Source organism: Protopterus annectens, chromosome 14.part0 (genome assembly GCF_019279795.1).
Source record: "Protopterus annectens isolate FY-2018-M chromosome 14.part0, PAN1.0, whole genome shotgun sequence".
Classification (NCBI taxonomy): domain Eukaryota; kingdom Metazoa; phylum Chordata; order Ceratodontiformes; family Protopteridae; genus Protopterus; species Protopterus annectens.
In genome coordinates, this window is record NC_056748.1 from 697,799,001 (window position 1) to 697,818,798 (window position 19,798).

The following is a 19,798-nucleotide window of genomic DNA, read 5'->3' on the forward strand; positions in this document are numbered from 1 at the left end:
TTTTGACTAGTGAGCCTGACAATTAAGAAGCCAAGAAGGGGAGACAGAAAAGGCTCACTTATCCCTGGGGGAAGGGGTCATAAGCAGGAATTTCAACCCTGTTGATGCTTACAAAATCAACAGACATTATGTCATAACTGCCTTACATCACTGTACCTCAAGCACTGAGGCAGGGATATGGGTAATGCATACAAATAAATTTTAAAAATATTGCGATTGCGAATACAACACTGTACTGAAACACTTCATTCTTCTTTCAGGGAACAGTAAAGTTTCGGATTACGACCAGGAGTGACTGCTGGCATACAAAATCAAGGAGGGGCACCTATAACAGTTAAGCTGCTCAACTGGGACAAAAAATAAGTACAAATAAAAAAATATGAGAGGTACGGCACATGTAACAATAAACTTCACATTTCATACATACACTAAAGATGATGGACGGTGAATTGGTTTTAATAGGACTGAATACTGACCATTGCAAATGTAGCTGGAAATGTAGAAAGAAAGCAAAAAGACAGCTATGCATTTCAACACAGCACAACATAATATTCAAACAATGTAGTAAATTTTGATAATAAACCTAAAAAGGCACTACCACCACCTACTGGCAAACTGAATGGATACATAAAACAGGCCTACAAAATAAGAAAAAACTCTTATTGGCTCAGGACACCGAGTGCTAGTAGGCTGGCACTAGTAGAAAAGCTAGTTTGCTGTTTTACATGATGTCCATTGCTATTGTTGATAGGACCTTGAAGACGGATTAAGGAAGGGATTGAGAGTATGTTAATGGAGGAAGGTTGCTGGGTCTAAATGAGTATTTTGAGCACCACACTACAGCTGGTAGCAGATTTGCAGAACTAAGCACAATTACGTTTGGCCCAGAGCACAATAGTTCTTAGTGCCTATGAAACGTAGGAAGATGTTATTTCAGTACTAAAGGAAAAACTTTAGAGTTGTGCACACCACCTTGTATTCATCTAGTACTCTGCTAGTGCACTCAGCACAGCATAATATAAAGCAAGCAAAAAAAAGTAAGAGAATCAAGGAGAAACAGCTATAAAATACTAGTCAACAGTGCTCAGTTGCCCAAAAACAGCACAATTAAAGTACTTTCACTAGAATAAATACTACTCTGTCCAAGATGGACCCCACACCAAGCCAGAACAGGTTACCAAGAAAAGTTTAAACAGCAATTAAGTCAAACAAGTAAAACAGTGTGAAAAACAGAAATGCCTATGCAAATACAAGTGCAATATAAAATGAACTTTCTTGAGATTCTTGAAATAGCAGAAGTCCAGAAAAACATCCCTCAGTGAGTGCACACCTGCTAAGTCTTACTGGAAAGACATTAAGAGAGTGCAGATGGTCACAGCATAAAGCAAGCACAAACACATTAGAACCAATGAGAAACAGCTATAAATTCGAGCTAATAGTGCTCAGCTACCTAGAAATGGCAGCAATTAAACTATGCTCTCTAGAATTGAAATAAAATGGTCTCTCCATAATGGCCCCACAAGATAAGTTTTAAACAGTAATAAAATAGATAAACCAGAAACAACATGTTTAAGTGCAATATAAAAACACAAAAATGAACATAATCATCAGAACATGCTGCATAACGAAAATATAACAATGTCAGATGAATAATAGCATGGCACAGGAATTTCAAACTAATTAACTCGACTGAGAAGCATATACGTCCAGCTATGCAACCTCACCAACAGCAACTTCAAGCTAACAAATGCAGGTATGGCTTACACAATGCAAGATACAGTATTTGCAGTCCTAAGGATTCCTTAGGTTTCATTTGGAGTTGCCAAATATTTCTTGTATTATAGTGGCACAGCACTCAAAGTTTACTTCATTGTCTACTGATTACAAAATGTAGGCAGCCAATACTGACAACTGCTCAGGGAGGATGAAGTTGCTTGGGAATCAGTGTTCTTTACAGTACATGTAGCCCTATCATCAGGGAAATGTGTTTTACTGGCTTCCTGGGGACACAATAATTGCTACTGGGACTGAAAAGTAGTAGCCTGAGTTTAAAGCTGCACTCCTGCTGAAAAAAATCTGGGTCCCTATTACTTAATCGAAAATTCACAACATCGAACATAATTTCAGATGGCATTTTATCAAACATGCCATTCGTCAAACCATTCTGATTGAGACTGTATTACGATGGGGATCAGGAAATTTGCCCTTTCCTCACTGTAGTGCGACCTTGGAGCGGATATATATATATATAATTAGTGGGGGGGTTCATGAACTGCATTTCCAATGAAATGTTGTTCAATGGTGTGCATCTTTGATGAAGTAATACAGACCTGAATAACCCTGGGCACAAAGAAATGTAGTGGCAAACATTTAAATATATAATGATGAAGAAACCTCCAAAAATGTAATATAACTCACCAAAACATACACAACTTCACATTCTCTGCACAAACTCTATTATAAAATCAGCCACCACTGCAAGCAATATAGGCTGACAATACAGGGATATACTACAACTAATAATGAATGGGAATACAGTTAAGCGCAGCAAAGAAAAATGTCCGCTAAGACGATGTTTGTGAAGTCCCTCTACTAGTAGTCATCAACCTCATTTTACTCATTTTTACATAGCATTGATTATCACATCAACAATAATCAATATGACCAAAACACCTAATCCAATGTTTACACTGCTAGGTGGCTAGCCCTGATTTATTAAATACAGGTAGTAAAATACGAAATAACAGATGCCAAAGAATATGTAGCAGTTGTGACTGTAGTACCAGACACAAGAGGAGTCAACAAGCGCATTCCAAGCATTAGAATAGCTCTTAATAATAATAATAATAATAATAAAAAATAAAAGGGGTATGATGCTGAGGTACAACATAAAATGTGTCGAAATAATTGCTGAGGCACAGCAGGATTCACTGGATGTTGCAACAGTTATAAGTGCTCTCTATGAAAAATAAAGTCCAGTGCTTTGATGTGCAACTGTTTGATCACTTTTAAATAATATCAGCTACAGTTACTTCAAAAAATATATTGTCCTACATCAATATCCTGCATCCACATATAATAAAAATTTCAGAAAATAACAGCATACCTTAGGATTTGTTCTCTGTTGAAGTCGCTTCTCCTCCCGTTCTTGTTGCAAGCGTTCAAATTCTTCCCTGATTTCAGCTGGTGTCTTCTTCCTTTCGACAACCTGAAAACAAAAAATAAAACATACTCCGTAAACCTTCTGGGTAGATATTTATTTACTCCAGATGTGAGAAGATACTCTTGTAATGCTTTTAAAATACAGTAAAACAAGGAGACCCTATGTTTTCAGTTTACTGTTTTAAATACCTGTGTTGGAAACATCACATATGAATACAGCCTACATATTCACTTCCCTTTTACAGAAAACAGTATTTGGGAAAGGTGTTTCTTTACCAGAAATTTAAAGACACCCCTCAATGGTAATCTGATTTATAATGCTGACTCCTCCACTTATGTCATTCAAGGCCAATGTGCTCTAACTTCACCCAGCAACAGTAAATATTCAAATTATAACACAGATAAATGGCACATCCCATGTGCCAACAAGATATCACAACAACCATGATGGAAGCGTTCTTCACTGGGTAATGACAGATTGACTAGATCACATTTCTCAACTGCTATAATTTATGTACAGTATGATGATTCGCGGTAGCCAGATTTATTAGCCTTACCCTCTTTCATTTACTCACTGTCTTCATAAAGTTAGACCTGCTTAAAGATGCATGCATTAAATTAAATGAACCAAAATAAGACTATACAAAAATTCAAATTAAATTCTTGGGGGAAAAAAAAAAACAAATGACCAACATTTCCTCAGACCCTGTTTGTACTTTAGGAGGGGGAATGAAGGAAAGTAAGTTGATAAAGATGGTCCCGCTCATTTACATCTCATGTTTGTCCATCCTCATCAACTCACAGGTCAGAGTACCAGACTTGCACTTCAAGGTGGTCTTCCTCTTGGCACTACACTCCTGACTGACTGTGACCCCCAAAGGAAGACCTACAACTCATCTAATCACATTTGATAGAAGAGTGGAGTAGGCTACACAGAATTAATGCTGGTGTGATTTAGGGTGACATGATTTTTTAGGAATTACAAGGTAAACTAGCCTAGAACATCATCCATACCATGCTAATGTCCATTCGCACTTTGTACCCAGTGTTTGTTTTCATGCATCAGCAGTGACTCGCTGCATATTGTGTTCTCTTTTCTCTGCAATTCTGTGACCATTGTGTCAGTATACATTTAAGTAAGGGGGCAAGGGTTTAAGGGCTTACTTGCCAGGCTGCAAAAAACTTTTGGAGGAGTATTCATGGTTTATAAAATTTTAAATTAGGACTGTTTAAGATTACATTTTTAGATATTTTGTTATTAGAGACTTTCTTAGATGAAACAAAATACTCCAAGGTTGTACTTTCTTGTAAAAAGTATTCAGTAAAACCCACATGGACGGTCTTCTTAATACAGAACCCATGACTATAACAGTGAGTACTGTACACACAGAACCATATCCACACTTCCATGCATGCTTCCCAAACTGGACTGAGGTTTTAGGAGGTCCATCTGTATTGTTTCATCCTGCACTCCCCACAAGCTTTCACAATCTGCTTTAAGGACGTCTTCCTGAATATTTGTAAATTTGTGAGTGTGTGTGTGTGTGTGTGTGTGTGTGTGTGTGTGTGTGTGTATACATACATACATACATAAACACACACTCACTATTTTATATATATATATATATATATATATATATATATATATATATATATATATATATACATACATACACACACATACACACACACACACACACACACACACATTTTTTATGTAGATCTGGCAGTTTAATGCCCCAAATGCCATGGTGGCAGAAGCATACAGCCTCTTCCCATATCAATCTAGCAACCTACTTCTTACCTTAAGAAGTCTACTGTGAGTTGGTGTCAGTCTAGCTCTTCCAGCAGATTCCAGTCATGCTGTGAGTCTGCAAATGGGTTTTTACAAAGCAATGTATTAGGGTCTTCGACTTTGGAGAACTATTCCGGCCTCAAAAGGGGATGTGATTCTGGTTTCATGGAGGCAGCATCAAAAATGGCAAGAGACTTCCTGAACTGGAAAAACTGTTACTGGTTTAGGGTGCACTAATTCTATGGCCCTCTTTTGGAAATCAGAGACTTCATTTGCATTTCAAATGTTCACTCTTCAGGGAGAGTGAGTCTCCACATGACAGGTCTTTTAGGAGAAGAGTTAGAAGCCACAATATCTTCACTGTCTGCATTATAGGAAAGTGGTTTGCATCTGGGAGCTATAGTCCACTTCACATCCCCCTTTTCTAGTCTGAATTAGTTGAGTCAGAATCCCTCTAATGGAAGCCTTCTCCAAGTCTTCTGGGAGCTCAGACTCCACACGTAGACAGCTGTGCTGAGTCATGTCTCAAACTCTGAAGAAATTGAAGGGAATTCTCTGTGCCAGCTAAACTCAGTCTTGAGAAAGGGCAGAAAAATGTACAGGTGTAGGTATCCCATTCCAGGCTGTCCCAGTTTAGCTAAAACTTGCAGTTCCAGGGCAGCCTTTAGTTTAGGCATGTGCACTGTGATTTTAAGAGCCCGGGTGGAGATATCCCTTGGCTTAGATTTCTTAGTATGGTAGACAATTTTCAATAAAACTTCTGCGAAAGCCACCACCCCCACTATTTAACTGTAAATCAATGATCTCAAATGGACATCTTGTCACTACCCACTTAGGCTTGGACCAGAACCACACCGCTTCAGGGATCTAAACCTTGTCATCACAATGAACAAAAAGTACAGTTTTGTACCTACCATAAATGTAGATGTTCGAGTGCTAATACAGCTGCAGTCATAACAGATGGGTTCTCCTGCCGTCAGGCGGGTCCTCGGTCGGCCGAATTCCAAAGTCTAGGTCCGGCGTCGGTTGAAGTCGCTTCTTCCCTGACGTCAGTGCGACAGGGGTATAAAAGAACCAGCCGACGCCATTTTCTTCAGTTTTTCTTGCCCCAGATGTCAGGTGCCCCCAGAAGGAAGGCAATACATAAATTTATGTAATAATGCAATGCAATATAATCAAAAAACAGTAGTTGCAAGCAAATACACCATAAATGAATACCCCAATCAAGTTGTATGAGGAGGTATTCGCCAATAGGCCTGTCCCAAGAGGGGTAGGAGAGAGGGAAACCTGGACTGCAGCTGTATTAGCACTCAAACATCTACATTTATGGTAGGTACAAAACTGTACTATATTCATCGTGCATACAGCTGCAGTCATAACAGAATCCCAAAGCTAAAAAAGGGGTGGTAGGCACTAGGTGGAACTAGGAGGAGCCAGAATGCCCTGCAAGACTGCAGTGGCAAAGCCTGCTCTAGTTTTGGAGTATAATGGTAGGTGGTAGTGCTTGGAGAAGGTATGCACAGAACTCCAAGTGGCTGCTTCCAAAATATCTTTGGTAGGAACTCCTCTGAGGAAAGCTGCAGAGGTAGCTGTGGCCCTTGTGGAGTGAGATCTGATGCCTGCAGGCACAGTTTTACCATGAAAAGAGTAACAAAAGCGTATGCAATGGGCTATCCATTTTGAGATTGTCTGTTTGGAAATTGGCTTCCCTTGAGCTCCTATAGCATAGGACACAAAGAGTTGTTCTGATTTACTGAAAGGCTCTGTTCTGTCCAAATAACAACGCAGCTGTCTGTGGATGTCCAAGGAATGTAGTAGTCTCTCGCCTTTGTTTTGAGGATTAGGGTAAAAGGTAGGTAAGTGGATAGCCTGATTCAAAGATACCCTGGATACCACCTTTGGCATAAAGGACGGATTGGTTCGTAAGGAAACTCTGTCCTGATGGAAAATGATGAAAGGCTGCACAGCCATGACGGCTTGTAGTTCCGATACCCTGCGAGCTGAGGTGATAGCCAGAAGGAAGGCTGTTTTCCAGGACAAATATTGCAAATCTGTTGAGGCAGCTGGCTCAAAAGGAGGCAAGGTCAGCTTTTCTAGAATGAAATTGAGATCCCAAGCAGGAATTGGGTGTTTCCTTGGGGGTTTTATATTCTTAGCCCCTCTGAGGAACTGTCTTAAGAGGGGGTGAGAGAATAAAGGAGGATCAGTGTTGTATTCTGCAGAAATGGCTGAGGCATGGATTTTGATGGAGGAGAATGAAAGTCCACTGCTTAGCAGCTCAGCTAGATACTGTAATATTTGAGGTAAATTCAGTATTCCAGGATTCTGGCCCTTTTTCTCATTCCAGGCACAAAACAGTTTCCATTTTGCGGAGTAAGCTTTTCTAGTAGACGGCCTTCTGGCCTCCAAAATGACATCCTGCACCTCCTTGGAGAGTAGGGTCTGTTGTGAAGTTAAGGAATCTTCCATGCGGCCAGATTGAGTGTTTTCAGCTGAGTGTGAAGAGTTTTGAAGCTGTACTGAGTCAGAAGAAGAGGCATTAGAGGTAGGATCCATGGTGGGGAATGAGTCAGGCTCCTCAGGAGTGGGTACCAGTGCTGTCTTGGCCAGTCTGGAGCAATGAGAATCATCTTTGGTCTGTCTGCTCTGGTTTTTAATAGAACTTTGGGCAGCAGAGGAAGAGGTGGAAAGGCATAAACTGTCATTGTTGTCCAACTGAAAGAGAGAGCGTACACTCTCCAGGCCTGTGGATGAAAAGTCCTTGAGCAGAATTTTGTCAATTGGTGATTTTTGTGGGAGGCAAAGAGATCTATGTCTGGCCTTCCCCATGCTTGAATTATCTCTGTAAAAACTTGAGGATGCAACTTCCATTCGTGTGGATCTGTCATATTTCTGCTTAGGTTGTCTGCCAGCATGTTTTCCTTGCCTGGCAAGTACTGTGCTTGAAGTTCGATTTGTAATTCCAGAGCCATGTTCGAAAGTGACATGGCCAGCCTGCATAGGGGGTATGAATGGGTTCCTCCCTGTTTATGTACCACATTACTGTGGTGTTGTCTGTCCTTATCAATAGTTGACCTGGATGCAGAAGGTCTTTGAAAGCTATAATAGCATTTATTACTGCTAGCATTTCCTTTTGATTGATGTGTAGGTGCTTTTCTTTTTGGGACCATTTGCCCTGAATGCACCGATCTGTCATGTGCACCCCCCAGGCGTAGTCCGAGGCGTCTGTTGTGATGACTTGATTTGCTTGAGGCTTGCAGAATGGGAGACCTGTGTTTCTTTGGCATGCTTGAGCCCACCACAGAAATTCCTTTTGAAGACATGGAATCAGTGGTATTATTGTTTCCAAACTGTGGCTGTGTTGAGACCATAGGTTTTTCAGGTACCATTGAAGTTTCCTCATATGCAGCTTTGCACATGGGATTAGTAGGATGCAAGATGCCATGAATCCCAGAGCCTGCAGGATTTTCCTTGCAGTCAGCCTGGTGAAATTTGCTAGTTTTCTGAAGTATTGAGTTAGTTGCCCCTGTTTCTCTGGCGTGAGGTAGGCCATCTGGGCGTTTGTGTCCAAGTTGGCACCCAGGAAAATTATTTTTTGAGAGGGTATTAGCCTTGATTTCTTTTGGTTGACTGTGTATCCCAGAGAATTCAACAACATTATTACAAAAGCCAGATGTTTCAGAAGTATGTGCTTGCTGTCCACTTGGATCAGGCAGTCGTCCAAATATGGGTATATTTGTATCCCTTGAAGTCTGCAGTAGGCAATTACTGATGCCAGGCATTTCGTGAATACTCTGGGCGCAGTAGATAAGCCAAAGGGCAATGCAGAGAATTGATAATGGGTTGAACCTGCAAGAAATCTGAGGTATCTTCTGCAATCTTGTCTGATTGGGACATGCAGGTATGCCTCCTTGAGGTCCAGTGTTACCAGCTAAGACTCCTTGCCCAGCATGGGAAGAAGCTGCTGTAATGTGAGCATCTTGAATTTTGGCATTAGTAAAAATGTGTTTAGGATGGATAGGTCCAAAATAGGTCTCCAATCTTTTCCCTTCCTTGGTACCAGGAATAGTCTGGAATAAAAACCTTGACCTTGTTCTTGTGTAGGTACCTCTTGAATAGCTTTCATGTCCATGAGATCTGAAATTTGTCTTTGTGCCTCTGCCCTTTGATTGTGTGGCAGGTTTGGCATGCCTCTCATTTTTGGAAGGGTGTGAAAATGGAATCTGTAGCCTCTGTTTATAATGTCCAGGATCCATTTGTCTTTTGTGACAATATGCCAATTTTTCGAAAATAATGCCAGTTTTCTGCCTAAAGGTGCTGCCATTTCAGCCTTTTTTGGCATGCAAAGGGGAAAGTCATTGGGTTTGCTTTCTGAATGGCTGTGAACTATCCTCACCACCTCTTTGTGTAGGAGTTTGCCATTGTCTGTCTCTAAACGATCCTTGAGATTGCCCTCTGCCCCTCGGGCGCCTGTATCTACCTCTTTGGGGTCTGTCCGTGGCTGGAAAGGACCAATTTTTGGAAGGCCAATTTCTACTGAAACGTGGAGGTTGTACCTGTAGGAAATCTTTCACTGTTTGCATTGATTTAGCCTTTTCCTCCATTTTCTTTAATACCTCCTCAGCTTTAACACCAAATAATACATCTTTTTGTAGAGGGGCATCTAGTAATTTAGCTTTAACATGATCTGGTAAGGTTTGCTCCTTGAACCAGGCATGTCTACGTATGACTGATCCTGTAACAGCAGCTCTACAAGAGGCCTCTAGAGCATCAAAACCACATTGCAAGGTATGTTTACCCACTTGTTCTGCACTATGCATCAAATCCTGCAACTCCTTCAAGTCGGGTTGTTCAGGTTGTGACATTTTGCTTCTCAACTGTGATAACAGAAACTGTTGGTACTTTAACATATGGAACTGGCAGTTTAATGCCCTCATGGTTAAGGTGGCCGAGGTGTATACCTTTTTTCCCCACCTTTCTAAAGCTCTGGAATCTCTCTCTGAAGGTAATGGATTTTTAGCAGTGGAGGCCTTAATTCCCTTGAGGCCCTGTGAGATAGTTTCTGGGTCAGCCGCATGGCTTTTGTATAAGAATTGGTGTGAGTCAGGAACCCGGTAGTACCTGTCAGGCTTGACTGGGGCTGGAGGTAAAGAGTCTGGGTTAAGGCAGGCCTCCGAATACACATCATCTAGAATGTCTAAGACAGGAGGTATAGCCAGAGGCCTGTGCTGAGGGAGCAAGAGAAAATCCCTAAGCCTTTTCTTGGAGTCTGAGTACTCTTGGCCTTCCCAGTGGAAGTGTTCCCTCAAGGTATGCAAGGTTTCCCCAAAAGAGTAATCCTCAGGGGGGGTGGGGGACAGAGGGAATGGACTCCTCTGCTTCAGAATCTTCAAAAGGGGAGTATGAATGTTCCTGTTCCTCAGAGTGCTCTGAAATAATGGAGGCCTGGTCCGAGGAGGGGGATTCTTCCTCCACTCTGGGCCTTTTGTCCGGGGGTGGAGTTGAGAACCCCTGATAAGAGTAATCAAATCCTCAGCCATTTTGAGCATCTGTTTTTAGGGATGGGGCCTGGAGAAGGGCCCTGTGGAGCTTGTCTCTTAGAATGCATGGCTGCTTTAGACTTAGTGAAAGCCTTGATGGAAAAAGAAGAGGAAGGCCTGAAGACACCTTGAGAGGTGGCAGACCTGTCTAAACTCTGAGTTTCACCGCCTAGAGTGGCTTCGGTATCGGTAGTCGGGGTGTGGGCCGAGGAGCCTGCGACCTCGGGTACAGTAGACACCGCCAATGAAGTGTCGTCAGTAGTCAGGGGCTGCGTAGGCACCTCACTGAGAACCGAACCACCTGTAGTCGGCTTTGGCGTGGTGTCGGTAGAAGCCGCGGACCTCGTATGTCGGTCCTTATCTTTGCATCTTTTACTCAAAACTGGAGTCGGAGTATCCGACAACATAATGTAATTAAATTTTTTGCCAAAATAATGTTGGGCGAACTCCGCCCGACGCTTAATGGTGCGTCTGTTGAATGTAGCACAAAAACGACAGGCTGAGACGTCGTGGTCTGGGCCTAAGCAAGGAATGCAGAGGGAATGAAAATCCTTATGCGGTATTTGCTTCCCACATGAAATACAATTATTAACTTTGTCTGACATCGGTCTGAGGCAAGAAAAGTTTCCCCAACGGGGTACGTAGATTTCAAGAAGACTTCGGTTGCAAAATTTTCGTAATCTCAGGAGCTGGCCGACCGGCACTTGCGAACTGCTTCTGCTTCGGGCACCACGCGGCAAGAAAGACTGAAGAAAATGGCGTTGGCTGATTCTTTTATACCCCTGTCGCACTGACGTCAGGGAAGAAGTGATGACAACCGACGCCGGACCTAGACTTTGGAATTCGGCCGACCGAGGACCCGCCTGACGGCAGGAGAACCCATCTGTTATGACTGCAGCTGTATGCACGATGAACATCATGCTGGAGGGATAGAGTACCTGACCCAGAGACTTCTCATACTCTGGAACAGACTGCCCATACATGTCAAGCAGAGCGCCTCCTTGGCCCTCTTCAAAAGGAACCTTGACGATTGGATGGGAGATAGGAAATTCACCCCAGGGATCATGTCAGTCGCCCTGCTAGACAGGGGTCCAGGGAAGTAAATAGTGTGGGAAGAAATAGCCAGGGAATTGTTATGGCTAGGCTTGTATAGGCCCTAGGGCCGATAGTCTTCTTATAGGTTCATAGGTTGGTACTAGGCTAACAGACGCACTGCTCTAATGCATGAAATGTACATCGCAAAGTGGTATGAAAAGACTGAAGATGGCATTGCCAAACATCACCTTTATACCAGGTAGAAGAGGACATCCAAGCTAAGGGCAATGTGTGCAATGCCGACAGGGAAGGTGCTCAGCTCTGAAGGTCAGGCTGGATATCAGACTTCAGCCTGAGACAGAGTTCCTAAGGTAATGACGAACAGAGAATTCACACAAAGTCTCCTGACAGCATCAAGATCATTGACAAAGATGGAATTGTTAATGCTGAAGCCGTCAACCCCCAACACTAAGACCTGAGCTGACATCTGCTCCTGGAGAGAGAAAAAACAAAAATCGATCCTGAATAGGACTGGCACCAGAATAAGGGATGAGGAGTCCTGGGATAACCTGATAGAAAAACTCAAAAACAAAAGTGATTCTGCCTGCCATGGTATCACAAGACTAAGGGGCAAAATACAGTTCTGCTGAATTTTAATGAATGCTTCTGTCATCTTCCCATCATTTAGTTCAACGGTAGGTAAATAAAGAGAGACTCTGAAATGACTTAAAAGATCCTGGAGATGGACAAAAAAGGGGAAAAAAATTAACTTCAACATCAGAAATGGAGGAGATACAGCACCGTCTCTCTTATTTAATCAGCAAATGCTCACATACAATCAAAAAACCCAGAAGAGGAACAAGCTGAAGATGACTTTTTAGTAAGTTTGATGATTTGTAATGTTTTGAGACAAAAAAACCTTTAGAATACTCATCTTATGGATCTCCATCACAGAGTTCAACATTCCATAGACTTCTGGCATAAAAATGCTTAACTTAGTTAAGGGGATGTGTTAGCCAAATTAAACACAGGCTCATAACTTTTACAGCTGGTAATATTTTGGTGGAAAACTTTTCAGACTATTAACCTTACAAGGTCTACCTCATGAGGTCTGAAAGTCATTGTGCAGTTCAACCAAAAACAATCCAACCATTGTGCAAATCCATCACAGACTGTGCCTTTTGCAGTCACTATGTGAAATGAATGTTTCCCGTCAAAAATGACCTTATCAGAATGGAATATGCAAGAAAGATAATCATACAATTTAGCAAACATATCGCAAAAATGCCACACTTTAGTAAAATTTCAGAGTCATTAGTCTAGCAGCTAATAATAATTTGTAACAAAACTTTCTGAATATTCAGTTTAGGGGTCCAAGTCATTGGATCACTCAAGTGATCAAGCAGAATACTTCTGTTACAGGGAAGGAAGCCAAGAGTGCTCAGAGGAAACCCACACAAACATGAACCAGAACATACAAACTCCACACAGGCAGCAATCGGAGGTCAGGCCAAAGCTCAGACCCTGAACCACCATGCAGGGGATAAACAGGTTTTGTCTCCATCATTTACATTATTTTAGAACAGTCACAGACAGCAGCATATATGACGTGGCTGCTCGTATGGGCCAGCTATACTTTATATATATTAATTCATACTGGAGGACTGGGTGCTCTCAAATAGCAGACTGCAGTGAAGGGCAATGGATAGGGATAGTGGACTGCAGGATGTGCATCAGAAGCTTATTTTAATTAACAGTAAGTGTTTAAGGTAGCATGTCCCATTAAAACATTTGAAATATATATATTTATGCTGCATGTTACGTTAGAACAGCAGTTATGTTTCTGAATCTGCAGCACATACAGTTTGGTAGTATGAACTGCAGTAGGTGAAGTGGACAGCTCAAGCTGATCACGGAAGAGATGTTTGCGTGTTGCATCAACACTGCAGACTGGCAAACTGAAATGGAACACTGAACAGTGCGCTGTAAGCAGTGAAGGACTGGCATGCTTTACAACCACTACGGTTTTGAAATTTAATGAAATACAGCACACAAAATGCCATCAGTGGTAATTTGTGAGTTGACAATGGATCAAATGCACATCAGTAAGCAGTCATGAGCCCCCAATTAATAAACTAATGGACAACTGTAGATTTAGGGCCATGGCTAAACAAATCCTTAGTGATGACAGATACCCATATACAGCTGCAAACTGATGGGAACCAAAGTGCTGCCTGACCATGCAAGTCTTCATAATAAAATGTAACATTTGCTGATGTCTCTAGTCCAATATCTAATAACACGCTGATAAATATACTGGCAATCTTCTAAAATGCATAAAGGTGTGAATGTTTTCTGTGAACTACCCGACTGCCCATATGTCTCAATCTCTGAACATCAGAAATCATAGCAGGGGACCAAAGAAGAATACTTCTTTATATTTCAAAAAAGATATTCAGATACCAGACTATGAATTGTCAGTGCTAAGGAATATGTTCATATTTGTATTATTTTTCTCTGTTTTATAAGGTACGAACCATTAAATAGGTTTTACTTTATGAAAAAATTCAGTAAATCTAGGAGCAAAGTAAAATCTGAGGCAAAAAGTCAGTGTTTTGCACAATCCATAACAGTGGAGAGGTATGCTAATATATGCTGCTTGCCAATACAAACCCTGAAAAGATTAAAGTGGGTATTAGAAAATTATGGACTGATTTTGATTGTGTCATCAGTTACAATACTACATTAAGTACTTACAGAAGTGAGCATGCAGAATATAGATTAAATATAGGTCGGTATTTTTTTGGAGAACATTATGTGCACTGAATTTCAGGATTCACTCTTCTAAAATGAAAACATACAAATTCTGCATGAATATGTGGAACCCAACATAAACTAAACTAGTGTGGGGAATACTGATCAGTAATTTGTATATACCAATGTTAATGGCTCAAATGGTAGAAATCCTCACTTTGAAGCTAGGAAGATCAGAAGGCTACAGATTAGATCGTTACACCACGTGCCTAGATTCATACTTCAGTACTGAACCCGTGAAAAAGAATAACGGCAGAGGGGTGTTGCACTCCAGGCATACTAAAAGGAGGCAATGAATCATAAATACCACTTCAGGTATTCCCTAAAACAAGGTTATGCCTAGTGAGACTAACCTGGTCAAGATACATCAACTCATCATGAGTAACCTTAATAAGGCATACTTCATACATTTTATTGTGCTTTATGCACACAGCTTTTGACATGTCTGTTAATTCAGATGCATCTATAAAATCTGTATGCTATTTCTGCTTTCATAATTAGTTTACGGCAATGATTTATGCAGTGCACTGACCAGTCCTTTGTGACTAAATTAAGAAAAAGGATAAAAAACATGTAGAGACATCAATCAATGTTGTTTTACTTTCGGCTTTTTCCAGTTAGGGGTCGCCACAGTGGAACACCGGTCCGCTAATGATTGGCAGTCAATTTTTATGGTGCCGAGGTGCCAGCCCGACACCCAACCTTCAATGAAGGCATGCCCATTCACGCATGTCTTTTGAATGCCACTTGACCGCGGGGAGGACATGCAGACTCCACACAGAAGGTGCTCCAGCCGAGAATTGAATGGGAGAACCTCTTGCTGTGAAGTGACAACGCTACTGCTGCACCACCGCGGCTTCATAGAGACATCAATCAATAAAGGCAAAAATAGCATGTATCCTCCGGAAGTTGATGAAGACCAACTGAAAATGTTCAGCAACTGTAAGCAAGGAACATCTGGACTGCACATTCAACAATGCTTAAATGCTCCCAATAAATGGATTAGAATTCTGCAGACATCTAGCAAAAAAGAATAAAAAATCTACACTAAAAGCACCTTTAAATACACAGCATATTGTTTAGATTCTGAAACCTACATTCTCAAGCCATTACACAGCATAAACTCAAATAATCCAACCTAAACTCATCAGCTAAACCCCACACCAGTTTATTTTGATCTGTTGCAATTTAACTATATGCCAACAAATGACGACTGAACAAAACGTATGATCCTGTACAAATACATTTTTACAATCTCTTCTAATTGTGCTTTCATCCTGCAATAGTAAAAGTACAGTTTTGTACCTACCATAAATGTAGATGTCCGAGAGACATGCAACTGCAGTCATAACATGTGGGTTGTCCTGCCTCAGGCAGCCCTCGGTCGGCCGGATTCCAAAGTCTGGGTCCGACGTCGGCTGATGTCGCATTTCTCTCCGACGTCAGAGCGGCTGGAGTATATAAGCATCAGCCGACGCCATTTTCTTCAGTGTTTCTTGCCCCAGATGCCAGGTGCCCTCCAAGGAAGGCTGTAATCAAATTGGTAGACATAAACAGGATTCCAAACAAATACATGAGCAATAAAACAAATACACCATAACAGATATCCCCAGCTAAGAGTGAGGGGGATAGGAGTGGACCCTAAGCATAGAGGGGTATGGAGGGAGGGAAAACCCGACTGCAGTTGCATGTCTCTTGGACATCTACATTTATGGTAGGTACAAAACTGTACTATGTCCTTCAAGAATGCAACTGCAGTCATAACATGTGGGTAGAATACCATAGCTTAGCTGGGGGAGGAGGAATGCTCTAGGAAAGAGATGGTGTGGCAATCAAACCCTGCAGGACTGCCGAAGCAAAGCCTGCTCTGGATCTGGACTACAGGGGGAGATTGTAGTGTTTTGAGAATGTATGCACGGAGCTCCATGTAGCAGCTTCTAGAATGTCCTTTGTAGGCACCCCTCTTAAAAATGCTGTAGAGGTGGCTGTAGCTCTGGTGGAATGTGGTCTGACATAGGCTGGAACAGTCTTTCCATGAAAGGAATAACAGAATCTGATGCAATGACCAATCCATTTAGAAATAGTCTGTTTTGAAATTGCTTTTCCTTGGACTGCAGGGGCGTAAGCTACAAAAAGCTGTTCAGACTTCCTACTGGCCTTGGTTCTGTCCAGGTAGTATCGAAGTTGTCTATGAATGTCCAAGGTATGTAAAAGCCTTTCCCCCTTATTCTCAGGATTGGGGAAGAAAGCAGGCAGATGAATGGCTTGATTCAGAGAAACCCTAGATACCACCTTTGGCATAAAGGTAGGGTTGGTCCTTAATGAAACCCTGTCTCTGTGGAAAATAATAAAGGGTGGTATTGCCATTAGGGCCTGTAGTTCCAAAACCCTTCTTGCTGAGGTAATTGCCAACAGGAAGGCTGTTTTCCATGAGAGAAATTGCAAGTCAACTGAAGCTGCTGGCTCAAAAGGAGGTAGAGTCAGTTTTTCTAAAACAAAATTGAGGTCCCAGGCTGGCACTGGGGCCTTTCTTGGTGGCTTAATGTTCTTGATTCCCCTGAGGAATTGTCTTAGTAAGGGGTGAGAAAAAAAACAGGAGGATCAGTGTTGTATCTAGCTGAAATAGCAGATGCATGTATTTTTATTGAAGAATATGAGAGGCCACTCTGTAACATATCTGCCAAATATTCCAAGATAAGTGGGATGTTCAGTAATGATGCATCATGCCCTTTGCTGGTATTCCAATTGCTGAATCTTTTCCACTTTGCTAAGTAGACCTTTCTGGTGGACGGTCTTCGAGCCTCTGTTAGTATCCGCTGAACTTCCTTGGAGAGAGATAAGTTGAATTTATTTATGGGATCTCCCAGGCTGTTAGCTGCAGAGTCTGAAGGTTTGGATGCAGTGTTTCGAAATTGTGCTGAGTCAAAAGTAGAGGCCACTGAGGGAGGGCCCACCTCCTGGTGTGACATATGCTCCATAGTAGTGGGTACCAGTGTTGTCTTGGCCAATCCGGAGCTATTATGATTCCCTTGGGCTTCTCTGCTTTGATCTTTAGCAATACTGAGGTCATCAGTGGCAGAGGTGGGAATGCATAGATTGCTAGGGAGTTCCAGTTGAATGAAAGAGCATCTATTTTCCAAGCCTTTGGATGGTATGTCCTTGTGCAAAATTTTGGTAGTAGATGATTGAGGTGAGAGGCAAATAGGTCCACTTCTGGCTTGCCCCATGTCGAAGTGAGTTGTCTGAAAGCCTTCGGATGCAACCTCCATTCGTGTGGATCTGTGAAATTCCTGCTTAGGCTGTCCGCCAACACATTGTCTTTTCCTGGAACAAATTGTGATTGTAACTGGATGTTTGGACTCAGTGATTTCTCCCAAAGCTGCATTGTCAGTCTGCAAAGGGGGTAAGAGTGAGTGCCCCCCTGCTTGTTTATGTACCACATCACAGTGGTGTTGTCTGTCCATATCATTAAGTGACCTTGCTGGAGTTGGTTTTGAAAAGCCTCGATAGCATGCATTACTGCCAGCATTTCCTTTTGATTTATATGCAGATGTGTTTCCTTTGGAGACCATTGTCCTTGTATACACCTGCCTTCCATGTGCGCCCCCCATCCGAGGTCTGAGGCGTCTGTAGTCATGGTCTGTGTTATCTGTGGTTTTTTGAATGACAAACCTGTGTTTTCCTGGCTCACCGAGGCCCACCATAGGAATTCCTTTTGTAAGCATGGAATGAGTGGTATGACTGTCTCCAAGTTGTTGCTGTGCTGGAGACCAAACGCTTTTTAGGTACCACTGAAGCTTTCTCATGTGTAGTTTTGCTAATGGAACCAGTAGAATGCAGGATGCCATGTAACCCAGGGCCTGTAGGAATCTCCTTGCAGTCATCTGGGTGAGTTTTGCTAAACCTTTGAAGTATTGAGTTAACTTCTCTTGCTTGTCTTCTGTCAGGTAAGCCATTTGTGAGGCTGTGTCTAGTTTGGCTCCTAAGAAGATTATTTGCTGGGATGGCTGCAGTCTTGACTTTTGGAAGTTGACTGTGTATCCCAGAGCTTGAAGTAATCGTATGACATTCCAGATTTTTTGTCAACATCAATTTGTCGTCCGCTTGTATGAGGCAGTCGTCCAGGTACGTGTAAATTTGTATACCCTGGAGCCTGCAATGAGCAATTACTGAAGCCAGGCATTTTGTAAACACTCTGGGCAGTAGATAAGCCAAATGGCAATGCTGAGAATTGATAATGCTCTGGCCCTGCAAGAAATCTGAGGTATCTTCTGCAACTGTGTCTGATAGGGACATGCAGGTATGCCTCCTTGAGGTCCAGAGTAATCAGCCACGACTCCTTGCCCAGCATGGGAAGGAGTTGCTGTAGAGTCAGCATTTTGAACTTTGGTACTATGAGAAAGGTGTTTAATGCGGACAAGTCCAGTATTGGTCTCCATTGAGTTTCTTTTCTTGGAACAAGGAACAGTCTTGAGTAAAACCCTGTTCTTGTTCTTGTTGTGGAACTCTTTCTATTGCTTTCATTTGAGTTAGCAGAGAGATTTGCTTGATAGTCTCTGCCCTTTGATGTTGTGGTAGATTTGGCATGCCTTGTTTTCTTGGTAAGGTATGAAAATGAAACCTGTACCCTCGGTCTATAATGTCCAAAATCCATTTGTCCTTTGTCAGTCTGTGCCAGTTTTCTGCAAACAGAGATAATTTCCCGCCCAAGGGAGCTTCTAGTTGTTCCCTGGTAGGCGGTAGTAGAGGAAAGTCATTGAGATTGTGGTTGTTGGGCAGGAGAAACCCCTGCGTCACCTCTTTGGTTTCCTGGCTGCCATTGACGTCCCCTGTAAGGGCCTCTGTATTGGCCTCTTCCTCGCCACGCCTGTTCTTACCCCTTTGAAACTTTTCTGGATTAGGAAAGGACCAGTTTTTTGAAGGCCAATTCCTACTGAATCTGGGGGGTTGAACCTGGAGGAAATCCTTTACAGTTTGAACCGATTTTGCTTTTTCTTCGATGGTCTTTAGCACATCCTTAGCATTTGCACCAAAAAGCTTGTTCTTTTCCAAAGGTGCATCCAGAAGTTTTGCTTTTACATGATCTGGTAGAGGTTGATCTTTTAACCAAGCATGTCTACGCATCACTGCCCCTGTCATAGCTGCCCTACATGAAGCTTCCAGTGCATCATATCCACACTGCAGGAAGTGATTGCTTACTTGCTGAGTGTTATGTACAGCTTCCTGCAAAGTCTTCCTGTCTAAAGGATCAGGAGAAGCTAGTGTTTTTTGTAAATCTTCTAAGAGATAATCCTGATATTGGAACATATGAAAAGGCAATTTAAAGCTCTCATAGATAAGGTAGTGGATGTGTAAACCTTTTACCCCATCTCTAAAGACCTTGCTTCCCTGTTGGAGGGCAAAGGATTTTTTGAGGTGGAGGCTGAAACTCCTTTAGGCCCCTGTGAAATAG

At 42.1% G+C, this 19,798-nt stretch overlaps 1 protein-coding gene across 3 annotated transcripts in view; it reads right to left on the bottom strand.

Annotated features, from left to right (window-relative positions):
• The window catches only part of DNAJC11 (DnaJ heat shock protein family (Hsp40) member C11), a 1,614,167-nt gene that overhangs the window by 1,323,465 nt on the left and 270,904 nt on the right, over positions 1-19,798 (bottom strand). For all 3 annotated transcript variants that reach the window (XM_044056434.1, XM_044056436.1, XM_044056435.1), the window contains one exon: positions 3,107-3,208. In XM_044056434.1, the coding sequence (XP_043912369.1) occupies positions 3,107-3,208 (102 nt within the window). The remainder of the gene's footprint in view (positions 1-3,106; positions 3,209-19,798) is intronic.